At 43.0% G+C, this 17,517-nt stretch overlaps 1 protein-coding gene across 1 annotated transcript in view; it reads right to left on the bottom strand.

The window, feature by feature from the left end:
* The window catches only part of BPIFB4 (BPI fold containing family B member 4), a 95,462-nt gene that overhangs the window by 47,575 nt on the left and 30,370 nt on the right, over window positions 1-17,517 (bottom strand). Inside the window, exons 4-9 of the mRNA XM_063963590.1 lie at window positions 16,531-16,674; window positions 16,378-16,441; window positions 15,652-15,712; window positions 7,109-7,200; window positions 5,068-5,253; window positions 2,265-2,318 (exon numbers count right to left, since the gene is read on the bottom strand). Of these exons, the coding sequence (XP_063819660.1) occupies window positions 2,265-2,318; window positions 5,068-5,253; window positions 7,109-7,200; window positions 15,652-15,712; window positions 16,378-16,441; window positions 16,531-16,674 (601 nt within the window). The remainder of the gene's footprint in view (window positions 1-2,264; window positions 2,319-5,067; window positions 5,254-7,108; window positions 7,201-15,651; window positions 15,713-16,377; window positions 16,442-16,530; window positions 16,675-17,517) is intronic.

The following is a 17,517-nucleotide window of genomic DNA, read 5'->3' on the forward strand; positions in this document are numbered from 1 at the left end:
TTCCTTCCATATGTCTTTATGTATTGTATTGATATCCCCCCCATTCTAATTTTGTTGTGCTAAACTTTCTCCCTATATGTTTTGTATGCTATCCCTCATCTACATATATTGTACATTGCCTTTCATCCTCTTCATCTGCATGACCTGCATTGTGCTTCCTGTCCACACTAACCTTTTGTACTATATTGTGCTGTCTGTTTTCTCCATCTGTATGTCCTACATTGTGCTGTCCATCTATGATACCCTACTACAGAACCCTGTCAGAACCTCTTGTGGGATAACCACATCCCTTATTTAGATCCCGTGATCCCAGTGCTAGGGCAAGAACTGGGGCTGCAGGTTTTAACTATTCTCCTTACTGGATGACATGAGTTGCATGCAGCAGGAGAAGAAGCCCAGACCAAGCAACAGGCTGACATGTGACCTCTGAAGGGGTGAGGAGCTTACTAAGTGGGAGCTGAGCCGTGAGGAGAGAGAGCTGTGTGAGGTGCCAGGGAAAGCCATCCCAACTGTGGCGAGGCTGAGCTGAATGGTTCGTGCTGCCCAGGAGGCGGCTTAGGTGGTGATTGAGGGCCGACTGGCCGCAGAGAGAGTCCAGAGCTTTAGAGCAGCCAGAGCCGCTGCCTGGTGACGCTGTGGGGAAGGTTGGTGTGTCACTAAATACCAAGTGGCTTTTGAGAGACACCAGACGGCTAGTGTCCCCAGGTGAGAGACCACATTGCTAGCGGTGTGTGGGCACTTGATATCAGGTATATACAACCTGCCCCCTGTCTGGCCATAAGCAAGCAGCATTTCATTGTATTGCTCGACTCATATCAGCTCTGCGCTAACTGCTGAAGTGAAAGCATACTCTGGGACTTGTAGTTCCACAGAGAGGATTTCTCCATTGACACTCTCATATTGGCCCCGTCTGGCCATAAACAAGCAGCACTTTACTGGATGCCTGACTCATTTGCTAGCCCTGTACTAACTGCCAAAGTATAAGCATACTCCGGGACTTGTAGTTCCACAGGGAGGATTTCTCCATTGACATTTTTAGATATGTTTTGTGGACTTTTATATGACCCCTTTTATAGGCTCTTGACTTATTTATACACTATTAGTCTGTTTTACTAATAAGGACTTATATCTAATTGATGTATAATCGTTTTAGTTGTTCTTATTAACTTAATAAAAATCTATACATCAAGTATTTTTATATATATAGATTTATTTATATATCTATACATTTATATTTTCTTCCTATATATTTTTATTCCCAGTTTTATTAGCACTGAGGAGCTTTTTTCCCCTTTCCTTTTCAAGACAGTTGACATAATTCATCTAATATTAACATATTTAGGGGTGTATTCAATAGCTGTCGGTAGCTGCTATTTTGCTGGAAAGACTGCAGCTTCCGACAGATTTCGGTCGGAAGGGGTTCCGACCTATTCAATATTTGTTGTTTTTTCCGACAAGTCGGGAATTCCCAACTTGTCGTAAAACACGTGGATCGGCGGAATAGCTGCCGATCAGTGTGCTTCTGTTGGAAACGGGGCAAAATCCGAAAGGTTTTGGCCCCATTTACGACAATCTTAATCCAATTTAAAAAAAAGTCGGATTGAGGTGAGGTGAGGTGAGGAGACAGGGGAGCGATGCAGCATCTTATTTGGATTGGTGCGATGGGCTAGGACCAGCTGGGCATGCATGTACCTGACGGGTGTCCACCCTGCAGTGCTCCCCGGCCGGCACTGGGATACACGGCTGAGTGCAGTGATGTGCGGCTCCCTCCAGCAGCTCCATGTGATCTCACACACAGGGAGCTGCTGACAGCAGCTGCATGGACGCTGGACAAATCCAACAGTCGGATTAGGCTCAAATCCGACAGTCGGATTTGGCCACTCTATTGAATAGGGCTTGTCGGATCCATTCCGACAAATGCATGTCGGAATGCATCCGACTCTTATTGAATATACCCCATAATTTTCTGTAAGATATCATTCTGCAACTAGTTCTTACTATTGAACACAGGACATCTTTACATTTTCCATTTTTTTGACATTTTTCATATATGTTGTATTTCTGATCATTTATTCAACATATTAGTAGGGAAATAATCAGATCATTTATTTTTTTCTACCTATACATACTAAACTTGGTGTTTATATTATACAGTACGATGACTGTCAATGTTTGCTTTTCACATTGACACGTCAAGTAAGAATTCTCATATACTACCTGTAGTAAAACAAACACAACTTATTTCTTAGATCTATTACTCCTACCTTTGGAATGACAGCACCCATGACCGTTGTTGTAAGGGGTGGAATCCCAGGCACCTGTATGTAAACACAAATATTTAGTAAAATGTTAAAAGCTTGATACCCTCAATCCAAAAGCATTTCAACAATGAAAGTTATTTACAGTACTTTTAAGAGAACAGAGGTGAGTGAACTTTTAATTTAGCTAATGAATTAAAGATAACAAATCTATTATTTCTTGAATATTTTATTTTGCTTGCTCTGAACCACAAAATCATTGATAATCTATATACTGGGATATATTGTTTTCAAATCATGGACAGTCAAAATTTAGGGGTCTATTTACTAAGCTGTAGATGGAGATAAAGTCAGCAGGGATAAAGTACCAGCCAATCCGCTCCTAACTGACATTTCACAGGCTATGTTTGAAAAATGACAGTTAGTACCTGGTTGGCTGGTACGTTATCTCCATCAACTTTATCTCCATCCAAGGCTTAGTAACTAGACCCCATAGACATACAAGCAGATGGATAAAGCCTTGGAGAGTGATACATTTGAGTACCAGCCAGTCAGCTCCTAACTACCCTGTTACAGGCTGTCTTGAAAAATGACAGGAGCTGATTGGTTGGTAGTTAACTCTGTCAAACTTATCACTCTCCAAGTCTTGGTACGTCTGCCCCTGTGACACCAAGATCTTGACCGTGATATTGTAGACATTATCAAAACTTAAGGCCCCCATACATCAGGGATTTATTGTAGCAGTGTATATAGGGGAATCAGGCATTATTAACCTCCTCCATCCAGTGTCAAGTCACAGAGGTTTCAGATAAAATAGTTTTTGTGATTTCACTTGAAGGGAGGGTGAGAGGGGACAAGTCATCTAACCTTTAAGTTAAGATCATAAAGCCGTTACATCCAATACCGTTATTTATTTCTAATTTATAATATTTTCCCATTTTAATACCAAGCGATCGAGAGGGCAATGCTTCCAGTTCATGGAACGCATGACGCACTTCCACCGGTGGCATTTAGAATACATGCCAGTTAGCCACGCCGGTACTTGTTCCAAAACCCGGTTATTCAATCACAGTGGGAAAAATCCTCTGTTAAATTAGCAGCCGCGTTTTAAACATATAAAAATAAAAAAAACAGAACTGAAGGATAACAGGGAAGTAAATCCTTTTTATGATTAGTTGTCTATTAGATTTTATTAATATGTATACAATGAATATGTACCTTGGTTAAAGATAAGAATCATTGTGTTTGATATGTAGATATGGCAAAAATAATTTGTTTATAGTTACATATGAGGGGTTGGATAACACTTCCATGTCGAGGGTACTGTACTATAAATATGGGATACATGCAGGTAGTAACAACAGTGCCCAGAAGAAGAGTCTTTTGGACTTAAAACGCGTTGGCGCCATTGGTGTTATTTACCTGCAGCCATAATATCTGAAATCTCTGTGACTTGACACTGGCTATTTTCCTGGAGGGAGGAAGGAAGGCTTCAAGAGCCTCTGATTTCCCACTCACTCCATTGCTCCTTGCTATGAGCCAAGCACAGTACGGTTTCATTTCGCTCATTTGAACAAGTGACAAATTATTCATCACAAGAAATCTTGTTTTATGGACTTTTAAAAATAAATTGTTAACTTTTTTATGCAACATTACTGCACTATGTATCTTTTTAGGATTTTTTTTTATGTGACTACCTACTAAACAAGCAACTTTCCTGAAGATCAAATGAATAGGGTATAAGAAACTGCTCTCAGATACCTAAGAACTCGAGTTACTTGAGTAATATAATTTAGTTTTAAGGATATGATTTATTTTGATAATTTCAAAATATAGATAATCAAAATTTGGACATTAAAAATATACATAACTGCACACAGTGAAACCTACAGTAAATGTTGGTCTGTGTCTTCACAGTTAGACATAGACCAACTTTGTTCACTATTTCATGATAACAGAACACTACCCTTAACATTTTATACCATTTTATACAATGGAACCAATTTTGGTATTTAGGGACAAATTGGGAACAGAAGGCAACTAAGCTATAAAAATATTATCAATCAAACAACTTTGAGTAGTTTTTCACCCACATTTTTATTTAAAATTTCACTGTGTCGATTGTATATTGACAGTCACTTCTAAAAGTGCTGTTTATTTTATTTCAATGTACTGTATATCTATTACAGGTTGAGTATCCCTTATCCAAAATGCTTGGGACCAGAGGTATTTTGGCTATGGGATTTTTCCGTATTTTGGAACAATTGCATACCATAATGCGATATCATGGTGATGGGACCTAAATCTAAGCACAGAATGCATTTATGTTTCATATACACCTTATACACACAGCCTGAAGGTCATTTTAGTCAATATTTTTTATAACTTTGTGCATTAAACAAAGTGTGTGTACATTCACGCAATTCATTTATGTTTCATATACACCTTATACACACAGCCTGAAGGTCATTTAATACAATATTTTTAATAACTTTGTGTATTAAACAAAGTTTGTGTACATTGAGCCATCAAAAAACAAAGGTTTCACTATCTCACTCTCACTCAAAAAAGTCCGTATTTCGGAATATTCCGTATTTCGGAATATTTGGATATGGGATACTCAACCTGTATCTAATAAAAGTAGATTTTTCTTAACAAGGTAATTTGCAGTATTCTAAAATAAACACTACGGGTGCAATTTATCTGGAATCTGCTTTTGGAATATCCTTTCAAATTGTGTTGATGGAGTCACTCATATCCCAGAGCATCTGAGTTACCACCAGAAACTCTTATTGGGACAGATACTTACGTCCCCATTTGCTAGCTCAAGATCCATCAGACCTTCTCTTTGCAGAGCAGTCAAAACACAACCCAAGAAATTGGCAGAAAGACCAAGTTGGGACTCAGATACATCCTTCATTGGTGGCAAAGAAATTTGTTCAGTATTTCCAAGTGGATAATCAATGAGTCCACCACCCAGCTGACTCACTACCGTCTGTGGCAAAGTAAAGGACAGTTAGAAGATTATAACTTGATACTAAACACAAACTGTATTTCACAAATTAAGTCTAGAGCTTAGTGGATGCACTTATTTAATTCCATATAAAGTTTGTTTGACACCACCTACTTTCTGGATCACTTTTAAAGCACCCTCACAGCACTACCTTGTGCTGTTGGTAGACCCTGCTCCTTCCACCGTCTACATGTTAGCTTGTGGCACTCTTTTTAATTTAATTCTCTTCCACATACCCTGAGATTGCCTATTTCGCATGCATCATCATCTACACTTACATAATCATACAAGTGGACAGGTCAATAGACTAGAAAGCATAGTGATCTACTAATATAGAAAGAAAATAGATAAAATGAAAGCGTTTTTTTGCATTCAGATGGTTATATACTGTATTTTTGCCTGTCGAGTATCATTCAATTAGCACACTAGCGCTCACTCCCAACATTTTTTTAATCTACTAATCTACTAATTAGGGAGGCCAATCCCGGGATCGGCGGGATCCCGGGATTTGGGCCTAAAAATGCCGGGATTTGAATCCCGGGATTGGAGCCTCCAATCCCGGGATTCAAGGGATTACAGTGCGCATGTGCGGGAGGGTTGGAAGCGGCGCGGGAGGGCGGGTGGGTGTAAGTAATAACACTTACTATCAGGCGGCCGCGGCAACCATGGATACTCTGAACCCAGCGGCAATTCAAATGAAGCGCCGGCCGCCAGCCAATCAGAGCTGGCGGACCGGCAGCCAATCAGGGAAGCTGCCGCAGCAGCGGCAGCCAATCAGGAGCGACTGCTGCGGCAGCTTCCTTGATTGGCTGCCGGTCCGCCAGCTCTGATTGGCTGGCGGTCGGCGCTTCATTTGAAATGCCGCCGCGTTCAGTGTGTCCATGGCGGCCGCGGCCGCCCGCCTAATAGTAAGTGTTATTACTTACACCCACCCTTCCTCCCTCCCACGCCGCTACTAACCCTCCCGCACCACTACCTACACCCACCCTCCCGCACCGCTACCTACCCCCATAGGTGTGCGCAGACACTGACAGGCGGGTGCCGCTCCGGACTCCCCCCCCCTCCACGGCACGGCATTATAGTGCCCTATCACCTTCCCTGTCCTGGACATAGACTGCTTACCTGGGCCGCCCAGTTGAGCAGTCTATATCCAGGACAGGGGAGGTGAGAGAACACTATAATGCCGTGCCGTGGAGGGGGGGGGGAGTCCGGAGCGGCACCCGCCTATGCCTACTGCCTCACTACCTCCCGCACCGCTACCTACCCCCTCCCTACCTCCCACACCGCTACCTACACCCTCCCTCCAGCGCTGCTCCCTACATCTTTCACTGGTCCCTACTGCAATCCCGGGATCCCGGGAATCCCGGGATTGACCGTTTTTCAATCCCGAATCCCGGGATTGAAAAAACGGCCCGGGATTGGCCTCCCTACTACTAATATACCCTGTCGCTGTGACACAGTACCTATAAGACATTTTTTCTACTTGCACCATTGGTTTGGCTACATGTTGTTAAAATAATGATATTCACATGAGTAGGAGATGGAGTTTCATAAGATAAACTCTAAAAGCATCTGCAGGACATTAGCAGTAGTAGTATATTGTGTTGGAGTGCTGTAGATGACATAGAGAACTGAATAAGAGCTCTGGCATAGAACAGGTATGCAATATTTCTCAGGAATATTTCTATGTGATCACCTACTGTACATTGAGAATGATAACTATAAGTATTTCATGTTGTTTAATAAGTTTAATTATAATAAACAATCATTTTATTAATGTTTGGTTGTCATAAAATATTGGATAGTATAAGCGTAATTGCTTTGTAAAATAACTTACATTTAAATCCAGCTCAATAAACTGCCCGGTTACTATAGGAAGACTTGACACTGTGTACTGGATACTGCCAATTAAACCAAGGGGGACCATTGCTGCATAAAGTAAATCATGGTATATTTTTAATTAAATCAGAACATTTTCAGTCAAATTTAAAAATATTTTTTCTATTGTTTTTTTTGACTGTGTCCTTATCAAGCCTTTGAGTTATCAACTAAAGCCTCGTACACATGGGGAGAGATGTGTGCTTAGCGATCTAACAGTGACCGCTCAGCACACACTTCTCCCCCCACTCAGCACAGCGTGATGTTTGCTGAGCAAGGGGGGCAGATGGGGGGGGGGGGGGGGGTCGCTCATTTCACCCAGCGGTGAAATGAGCACCCTGTTAGATTGTGCCATGTAGGCCAATCTAGCACCGGCGATAGTGACGTGTGGGGCCGCGCAACACTATCGCTGTGGGGCATACACATGGAGAGATCTGTGCTTAAGGAATGAACTCTCTGTGTGTACCCCGCTTAAGGGGGTAATTCAGAACTCATCGCAATAGTTGGGCAAAACCATGTGCACTGCAAGGGGGGCAGATATAACATGTGCAGAGAGAGTTAGATGTGGGTGGGGTGTGTTCTAACTGAAATCTAAATTGCAGTGTAAAAATAAAGCAGCTAGTATTTACCCTGCACAGAAACAAAATAACCCACCAAAATCTAACTCTCTGCAAATGTTATATCTGCCCCACCTGCAGTGCACATGGTTTTGCCCTACTGCTCACAAATTTATGCTAGCCATACATCAGACCAACTTTCTTCCAACTCTCAAAACCTCCAACTGTCCAACTTGTCTGTCCAATTAAAACAGTGCTCCACACATCTAACCAACTTTTCAGCAGACCAGCAGAGCAGCCAACTTCTCTCCAACTTGTGATGTCACAGAAGTAGGTGGACAGTGCCTGCGTACTTCTGCATGTTTTGAATAGTGGGTGGAGATGTGGCAGTGAGACTTGTGGACAGTGCCTGCGTACTTCTGCACACACACACACACACACACACACACACACACACACACACACACACACACACACACACACACACACACACACACACAAACTGCTTATATATATTCAAACATACATATACAGTACATAAAAACTGCTGTCCACTTTTATTCTTTCTATTACTACACGTTTATTCATCCTATGTATTTTTTATGGAGATTTTATAACTATATATAATTTTAAAAATGTATTCAAAAAGGTATTGTCATAATATGCAGGAAGAATACCCTCTATTACTAATTCAATGTGTAAATACTGGGGTTTAACTTCATCTTTCCCATTATTTCATCTTTTGCATTCCACAAAGGTATCCCATGGGTTTTCCGGTATGTTAAAGCCATGGAACGCATATGAATTAATGCGTTCCACAGCGGAATGTCCGAAACCGGAAGTTTGCATCTCCGGCTATTAGAGCTCTAGGCGGAAATGGAAATGCCATGCGTTCCAGCATATAGAACGCATGCGTAGCGGCATGATGCTTAGCGCCGTGAGTATATCACAAGGGACGGCGGCCGGAACCGGAAGTAGGGTGTGTGTTCCACGAGTTGGAACGCACGCTGAATCTCGGCGTTTCCAGACGTTTTTAAGTTTTTAAGTATTAAAATTGTCAAATTTAAAGCTTTTCCCATACAAGGGGCCAACTAATATCTCAGGCAAAGTCACCAGAATAACTAGCTCATAATAATTCATGAAGGGAATGTTAATTTATGGGGTATCCAGTCTGAGCCAATCACACCACAATACTGGGCATAAATTATCCCAGTCTTCACTCCACCACACACCTTGAGAAAGGCTCCCAGAGAGCAGAAACGCGTTGGTGCTGTGGGACAGACTGCGATTGATCCAGTAAGAGGGGGAGTACCCAGGAATACCACGGCTAGAGGAGGAACAGTGCTGAGATCCCGGGAGGTATCTGTTTAACACCTCACAAGCGCTATAGGGTAACCTTTGTTGGGGACCCCACATATTCTGGTACGCATATTTGCCCCACTATAAGTTGGTGGAATTATTACTTTTATTTGTTTATGTTATTCACACTCCTAATAAAACTGTACTTCACTATATATTCCCTTACTTCTGTTTTTTTGAGGGAAAAAGGAGGAATTCTGTTCTAATTCAAAAGGGAAGGATTTGAACATCTGAACATTGAACGTTCCCCATAAAACATATAATTATCCTATAACACCCCAGGGTGCGCATATCTGCATTTTGTACATTGTCTAAAAGTTTTCTTGGAAGTGGGGGTGACCACTTCAGCGGAGATTGCAGCACTGCTGTGTTGGAGCGCTGGTTCGAAAACGTTTTTCTAACAAGATGCATGGCAGAGATGTTTTATATACTAAACCCACATTAATATACTTATAAACTCAAGTTATTACTACCAGGGTACTTCATCACAGAAATACATTACATTATACAACCGCCGATAGGAAATAAGACAGCGGCCACTAACTGATATTTCACACTTCAGCCTAGGACTTTGTTATAAGATCTCAGAGACAGCCTTCTAATTTACAGAAGGGGGAGCATAAAAAATAAATAATATTTCTGCTCGGATACACGCGTCCATCAGCAATACTGTAACCACTTACAGTGTTTTATAGAGTTATAACTGGTGACAGGGACATCACTATTTTGGCATCTAGTATTAGGGACAGCATTTAAATCCCTGTGAGTACAGTGTTGACCGTTGACATGGCTAAAACATTTCATAACCCTTATTATGGGACGCAGCGCTAGCAGCGACACCGTTACAGACTGTAGCACTCAGGGCATAGTGGCTTTTGTTACAGAAGCTGACCCAAGCCCAGTGTCCAGTCCCATAACACTATCTCAGTAACCAGCGCGACATCAGCAGTGGGGAGGAAATAATATATTAATCATTTATCAGGAGCATCCAGCTCCTCATCACCCGAGAATCAGCGTTTAGCGTGGGTTCCTTGGAGAGATGCATTCGACCTGATGCACAGGCGGCAGGAAGACAGAATCTTAAGTACTGCGCCTTCCCCTACCAGCTGCCGCAGCTTTGTGAGGGGAGCCGGCCCTAAGCTCTCGCTCCCCGCTGACACCCTACCAGACCCCCTGTCTCCGGACGGCTCCCGCACCACCGCTGGCAGGTTGACAGGGGCAGCAGTGGAGTTCTGCTGCCGCTGCCCCTGGTTCTCCTCCAGCCGCCTCCGCTGCTGGCATGACAGGGGCAGCCCGAGAGCCGTAATACACTGCCGCAGCTGGCCCTGAACAGACTCCCGCACCACAGTACCACCGCTGCTGGAGATCCTGGGATGAGTCAGCCCAGCCGGCAGCCTGCACCCTGTCTCCCCACCGTCCTCACATGCACCCCGGTCTCCCTGATGTACAGACTCCGACGGTAACTATCCCGGGTCCCTGTAGCTAGGGCCCCTCTCCCCTTCACAGTAGTATTCTCATCGCAGGTGGGGTGCGGGGGTGCCGCGATCGCGCGTGTGGGGGGGCAGTGATATTGGGTGGGGTGCCAATGCTGGGGTCCCGGTGTGACCCCTGAACCTGCTTCACAGTACCGCCGCCGCTGCTGGGGATCCTGCTGGCAGTGAGGGTGACAGAAGCAGGCGGACACTGCTGGTCAGTGTCCACCTACTTATCGGTCAGTTGGGGGGAAAGTTCCCCTACACCTGAACGATTAGTTGGGAAAATCAAACAGGTTTTATTTTCCCAACTAGTTGGACAGACCGTTTCTGGCCGTTTTTTAGCGTGTGGGAGCAAATATACTACAGGAGATTCGTCCCGCGATTCACCCAGGTTGCAGCCCTTCTCCATGAACTGCATCGTGAAGTACCCTCAGCTCAGCATGGGAAGAAGGTACCTGTGGCATGGACAGAGGCTCATCAAACTGCATTTGATAAACTGAAGAGCCTGTTGACAGAGGCCCTGATTCTTACGTATCCAGATTATACTTGACCATTTCACCTGTACACTGACGCAAGCAATTGTGGTCTGGGAGCTGTACTGTCACAAGACCAGCAGGGTCAAGAACGTGTCATTGCCTGTGCAAGCAGGAGTCTCAGGAGAACTGAGCGCAATGATGCCAACTACAGCGCTTTCAAACTGGAGTTCTTGGCGCTGGTATGGGTTATAACTGAAAAGTTCAAAGACTATCTGTTAGCGACACCATTCATAGCCTTCACCGATAATAACCCTCTTGCCCACCTGAATACAGCTAACCTCGGTGCATTGGAACAACAACGGTATTCTAGACTGGTGAACTACAATTTCACGATCAAATATCGGAGTGGCAAAGCCAACGCTAACCCCGACGCACTATCCAGGTTACCATCGGTAATGGCGCCAGAAGTGGACGAAGATGAGTGGGAGGAAGTGGAGATCCCTAGGTTCTAAGCTGCAGTGAACTGTTGGAAAAAGACCGCCACCAATATTCTGGCACAGACAGCAAAAAGTGTTCAACAACCACCTCCCGATAGCACCGATTGTGTGCAAGTGCAGAGTTCTAACCCCAGGGGTCATTCCGAGTTGATCGTTCGCTAGCAGTTTTTAGCAGCCGTGCAAACGCTATGCCGCCGCCCACTGACTGCCCAGGTATTTTAGCTTAGCAAAACTGCGAACGCATGTGCAGCCGAGCTCTGCAAAAAAAGTTTGTGCAGTTTCAGAGTAGCTCTGAACTTACTCAGCGCCTGCCATCACTTCAGCCTATTCGTGTCTGGATTTGATGTCATACACCCGCCCAGCGAATGCCCAGACACGCCTGTGTTTTTTCAGACACGCCTACATTTTTGCAAACATTGCCTGAAAACGGGCAGTTGACAACCAGAAATGCCCCCTTCCTGTCAATCTTATTGCGGCGGTCACTGCGACTGAAAACTTTGCTACAACCTGTGCACAACCACAACGGGTTTTGTACCCGTACAATGTGCGTGTGTATTGCAGTGCATGCGCATGCACAGAAAGCAGATTTTTAGCTTGATCGCTGCGCCGCAAACAACAGCAGCTAGCGATCAACTCGGAATGACCCCCCCCTGTTCTGAAAAAGTTGAAAATCTTATTGATCTCAAGAAGGCTGTTGTCAAAACAAGAATGGCAGACACTAAATCCGGAACTGATAAAGCTGTGGAGACAGAATGACTACGCATCCGCAAAGGGTTGTTGGTTCACCATGGGGTCAATTCCAAGACTCACCTGGCAGTAACGCAGATTGTGCTGACCAGACGTGATAGTGACCAAGTGCTGGAAGCCTATCACGATCAGTCTGGGCACTTTGGCCTACAAAAGAAGGCTGTTGTCAAAACAAGAATGGCAGACACTAAATCCGGAACTGATAAAGCTGTGGAGACAGAATGACTACGCATCCGCAAAGGGTTGTTGGTTCACCATGGGGTCAATTCCAAGACTCACCTGGCAGTAACGCAGATTGTGCTGACCAGACGTGATAGTGTCCAAGTGCTGGAAGCCTATCACGATCAGTCTGGGCACTTTGGCCTACAAAAGCTAGAAACCACAATGAGATGGCGATTCTATTGGGTGAACATGAGAGAGGATATCGAGGAGTGGAATTTGAATTGTCCGAATAGTTCGATAAAGAAGAAACTCCCTGCAGATCAGCGAGCAGTGCTACATCCCATAGTAACCAATCATCCACTCGAGTTGGTGGTGATTGATCATGTTAAACTGGAACCTAGCAGGAGTGGCTATCAGTATTCCATCACCATAATTGACCACAACTCCAAATTCGTTGTTGCCCTTCCAGTTAAGGACTTGACTGCATCCACGACAGCAGAGCTATTGTGGAGAGCCTTTGTGAGACCGTATGGCTACCCCGAAAAGATATTGACAGACCAGGGATCTGCCTTTGAGTCCCGCTTATTCCAGGAGTTGCGTAACCTCTACGGATGTCGAAAAATTGCATATGACAACTTATCACCCCTAATACAATGGAGTGTGCGAACGAATGAACCAATCACTCATCAACATGTAGCGATCGATACCCACAGAGGCCAGGCGGGATTGGCCGGATCTTCTTTCGGAAATCACATTTCTGTATAAAAATACAGAGCACAGCTCCACTGGGTTCACTACGGCTGGCCGGCGGTCGGGCTCCCGGCGACCAGCATCCCGGCGCCGGGAGCCCGACCGCCGGCTTACCGACAGCTTGGCGAGCGCAAATGAGCCCCTTGCGGGCTCGCTGCGCTCGCCACGCTACGGGCACGGTGGCGCGCTACGCGCGCCACACTATTTTATTCTCCCTCTATGGGGGTCGTGGACCCCCACGAGGGAAAATAATTGTCGGTATGCCGGCTGTCGGGCTCCCGGCGCCGGTATACTGAGCGCCGGGAGCCCGACCGCCGGCAAACAGAAGACCACCCGCTCCACTGGGTATACCCCATTCTACCTCCTATTCGACAGAGAAGGGTGACTACGTGCCGACGTATGGCTATCCCTCCCAGAGGAGGTCACTCAAGGGGATATGCCACAAATGGATTGGGTACTGGAGTACTTAAAGGCGCCTCCAGACCGCCTATGCTGTTGTCAAACAACGAACAGAACAGGGCCAGAGACGTCAAGCTGATGATTATAACCACCATGCAATGGCTGGACCTCTCATCATTAGAGAACTGGTATGGAAGAGACAAAACCATTATGGTAGTAAACTTGATGGATATTGGGAAAAGACTCCCTATAAATTTACTGAAATTCCATATCCAGAGAGTGATGTCTACAGAATTGCAAGCCTTGATGACGAGAGGTCAATGGTTATTCATCGTAACCAGCTAAAGAAATACTTGTCTGATCATTGGGAGATGGGGGAACTGCAGCTTATAGAGGCGGAGAGGTCAAGTACACCTGAGTCCCCCTGCAATAGCGATCCTACATCTGAAATGTTGAATGTGTTCTGGCCAGTCTGGGTGCTGTTGCACCCTATGATCAGGTCTGAAACTGTACCATGTTCTATGCCAGACATTGGTAATGATAATGTGATAGATGTCTGTCCCTTTGTACTGAATGTGCCTGTTCCTGATGTAACTGAGTCAGTTGATCAAATTAAGGTAATTGGCCCATCAGAAGAGAGACGGTCGATCTGCTCTACACGGGGTTAACTGCTGGCCTGATATAGATATTGATGTACTTTTATTCATTAACTGTTTGCAGGTCTCTGTGTTGTAAGGCATGAGGACACGTCTCATTTCAGTGGGGATATTTGTGGCATCCCAATCCTGAGGGATACCCCTTTTATGGAAACATAGGAAAGGGTTACAAGCTGTGGCTCGATTGTGTCACTTGTGAACTTGATGAACTGTGACAGTCTGGGATTCTACATTTGCAGCCTTGGTGCTAGGCAACCGAGGCTGTGCAAAAGGAAAACAATCTGGAGGGTGTTGAGACCCAGGAGAATCTGACTGTGCCTGAGAGGAGAGTGGGAAAAAGCAGAGAAGCTAGATAAGCTGCAGAGGGGGATGTGACGTGATGTGATGTGGTGTGTTCAATCTGCAATCTACATTGCAGTGTAAAATTAAAACAGCCAGTATTTACCCTGCACAGAAACAAAATAATCCACCCAAATCTAACTCTCTCTGCACATGTTATATCTGCCTCCCCTGCAGTTCACATGGTTTTGTCCAACTGCTAACAAAATTCCTGCTACGATCAACTCAGAATTACCCCCTAAATGTACTAGACTGGGTTGCTACTGGGAAAATGTGCAAATGTTATTACGCACACTGATTCTTGAATTGAATAAACGTGCATTATTAATCATCACCGTCTTTCATACTCAAGAGTGTGTCACTCATATCTTCAGACCTCTCCGTGAAGAGAGAGAGTATCATCGTAATACTGGATTCTGGTAAGAGCATTGCCACAAGGGATTAACCCGAGGTTATCACAGTTACTATTCAACAGAGATGAGGAAAATGATTTTGTAGAGCCCCTACTTTTTACACTTTTGGCCAGTAAATCATTTCCCAAAACAAAATGGGGGAAGTTCACTCATTAGAATGACATCATTAAGCAAGAAATGAGAATGGCTTTAAAATGTAAAATTCTATCTGTAATGTCAATAGTTTAATGGCTCAAGCAAGCAAACAAAACAGATTTAAACTATTGTAGATCAGCTGTTTTGTGAACTGAGCTGTTATTGATCTATATGCAGCCATCAAGCCTCAATAATCTACTATCTACCCTCAGTAATTCTCAGGGAACACTTATATTTTCATGCCTGTTAGCCCGTCTGATAGAACAGCGGCATACACACACTGTGTTTAGTTAACAAGTAAAGGCACGCAACATATATTCAGTTGATTATACTCTTCCCCAATTCATATTATTATGGATATCATATTTTTATTAAATGAGACTCTAATAAGGCATATTGAATACTGTAAAATACTGTAAATATCGTTTAATGATTTATTGAAAGCCAATTCATTGTACCACTAGAAAAAACAGAGAAATAATTAAATTGTATTGACTTATGCAAACTATATTTCTTCATGTAGCATACAGTACTTACAGTTGACAGTGAGAAGAAGGCCATTGGTCAAGTCAAGCACAACATTCACCACTGGACATAACTACAGAAACATAAGAATATTCAGATGACTGTAAGTAAATGTTTGTTCAGTTATGATGATGAGTTTCAGAGTTCATAGTGTCCCTGTCTAGATCTTTTCCTATTGATCCACAGGGTCACACCTCCTTTTGGCAGACATGCTTGCCGGTTAAAAGGGGTGTACTGTATTAAGTGGATGGAGGCTTGGCAGAGCTTTTTTGGTCACTACAGTAGTAATGCCCCTCTGTTCACAATAACTACACCTTCTATGTCAATAACCATGGCTCCTCTTGTGAGAAATGGGACCGCTATGGAAATCACACAGAGCACTGTCCATCTGTGTCAATCCATGAGTGAGGAATTGATTCAATAGACAATTATATACAGTAATTAGCAATACCTGGAAGTCCTTTATCTTTTAGACAGGCCAAAGTACAAGAATAAAAAGTATTGGATACAACAAAACAATTATGTCCTTTGCAATCCATGAAATGTGTTGTTTTGTGGTAAATATAAAGGAACTTTAAGTCAACAATTGTCCTGACCTGTGCTACTCTCTACGGTCCAATTAGTTAGTAAAAGAAATAGAAAACATTTAAAGAATGTAATTAAATGTATCTGCTGCCCAAGACAAGCATCTTTCTAGGGGTCAATATAGGTACAGTACTAGCCCAATTTAATGCTTACCACTCCTGGTAAAATGTTTCGAAGAAGATTACTGACAAGCCCATCCAAGATTCCTGATAGCAATCTATGTGGTGGACAAAGCAACATTTATTGTTTATTAAGTTCCTCTATAGCTAAAATATCCATATAACATTTTTTTATATTACAACTTACCCTCTTAATAATCTTATGTTTATTCCTCCAAGTAGTGCCTGGCAATCTTCAATAACTAAACGTGGAACTCCTGATGACTCCTGTGTCAATCTGGCTCTTGCTGTGATATTTACTTCCACCAAGATATCCAGAAATCCTAAGAGACTTAAAATATAGAATTCATATTAGATTAGATTTAATATATTGAACATATCTCAATATATAATGGCCATCTCAAATATATACAGTAATTACAAAAGTATCAATTATTTGTAAATAATGGACATTAACATTGTTTAGTAATTTAAAATGTAAATCTACATGTATGCAATTTAAAATACAATCAGCACACATACTATACATGTATTTGAATACATTACAAAGCTACAAATTTATGTCCTCAAAAGACTTAGTGTTTTTTTTTATATGACTGCATTTTATAGGAGTTATACATAGGAACAATGGTTAGCAAAAGAAAAAAAAATGCTTACATTTTTTATCAATTGTCACCAGTTCAATGGCCATGAACATGTTTCAAATACAAATAGCAATCGATCTCTAATGAAATATGTTGTTTGAAACCTGTGGCTTTCATTCTCCATTTTCAAGTTTGCATTCATTGTTTGCATTTGAGGTTTGCATTTTTGGCTCAAAATGGACAGTTTCCATTTGTTATTCATGTTAAATGCATTGTTTTTTCATTATTACATTTTAATTACAAACAAAAGTTCTAAACATTTTTCTTAATTCCAATTGTTAACACTACTGTGTTCAAAGATCACAATACAGTATGTTGTTTGCAATTAAAAATCATAGAAATTGTATCAATTTACTGTACGCTCCAGTATGTTTCAACTGGTTTGTCGTGAATTGACTTGAACATAGCTGAACAGTTTTTGAACACCAATTAACTGTCTCAAGTATGGTCAAAGCTTTTCCCTTTTTGACAACACAATTTTGTAAATTTAGGAAATTCCAGTGAAAGTTTTAATTTTTGTACCAATCCAA

This window comes from Pseudophryne corroboree, chromosome 3 (assembly GCF_028390025.1).
Source record: "Pseudophryne corroboree isolate aPseCor3 chromosome 3, aPseCor3.hap2, whole genome shotgun sequence".
Lineage (NCBI taxonomy): Eukaryota > Metazoa > Chordata > Amphibia > Anura > Myobatrachidae > Pseudophryne > Pseudophryne corroboree.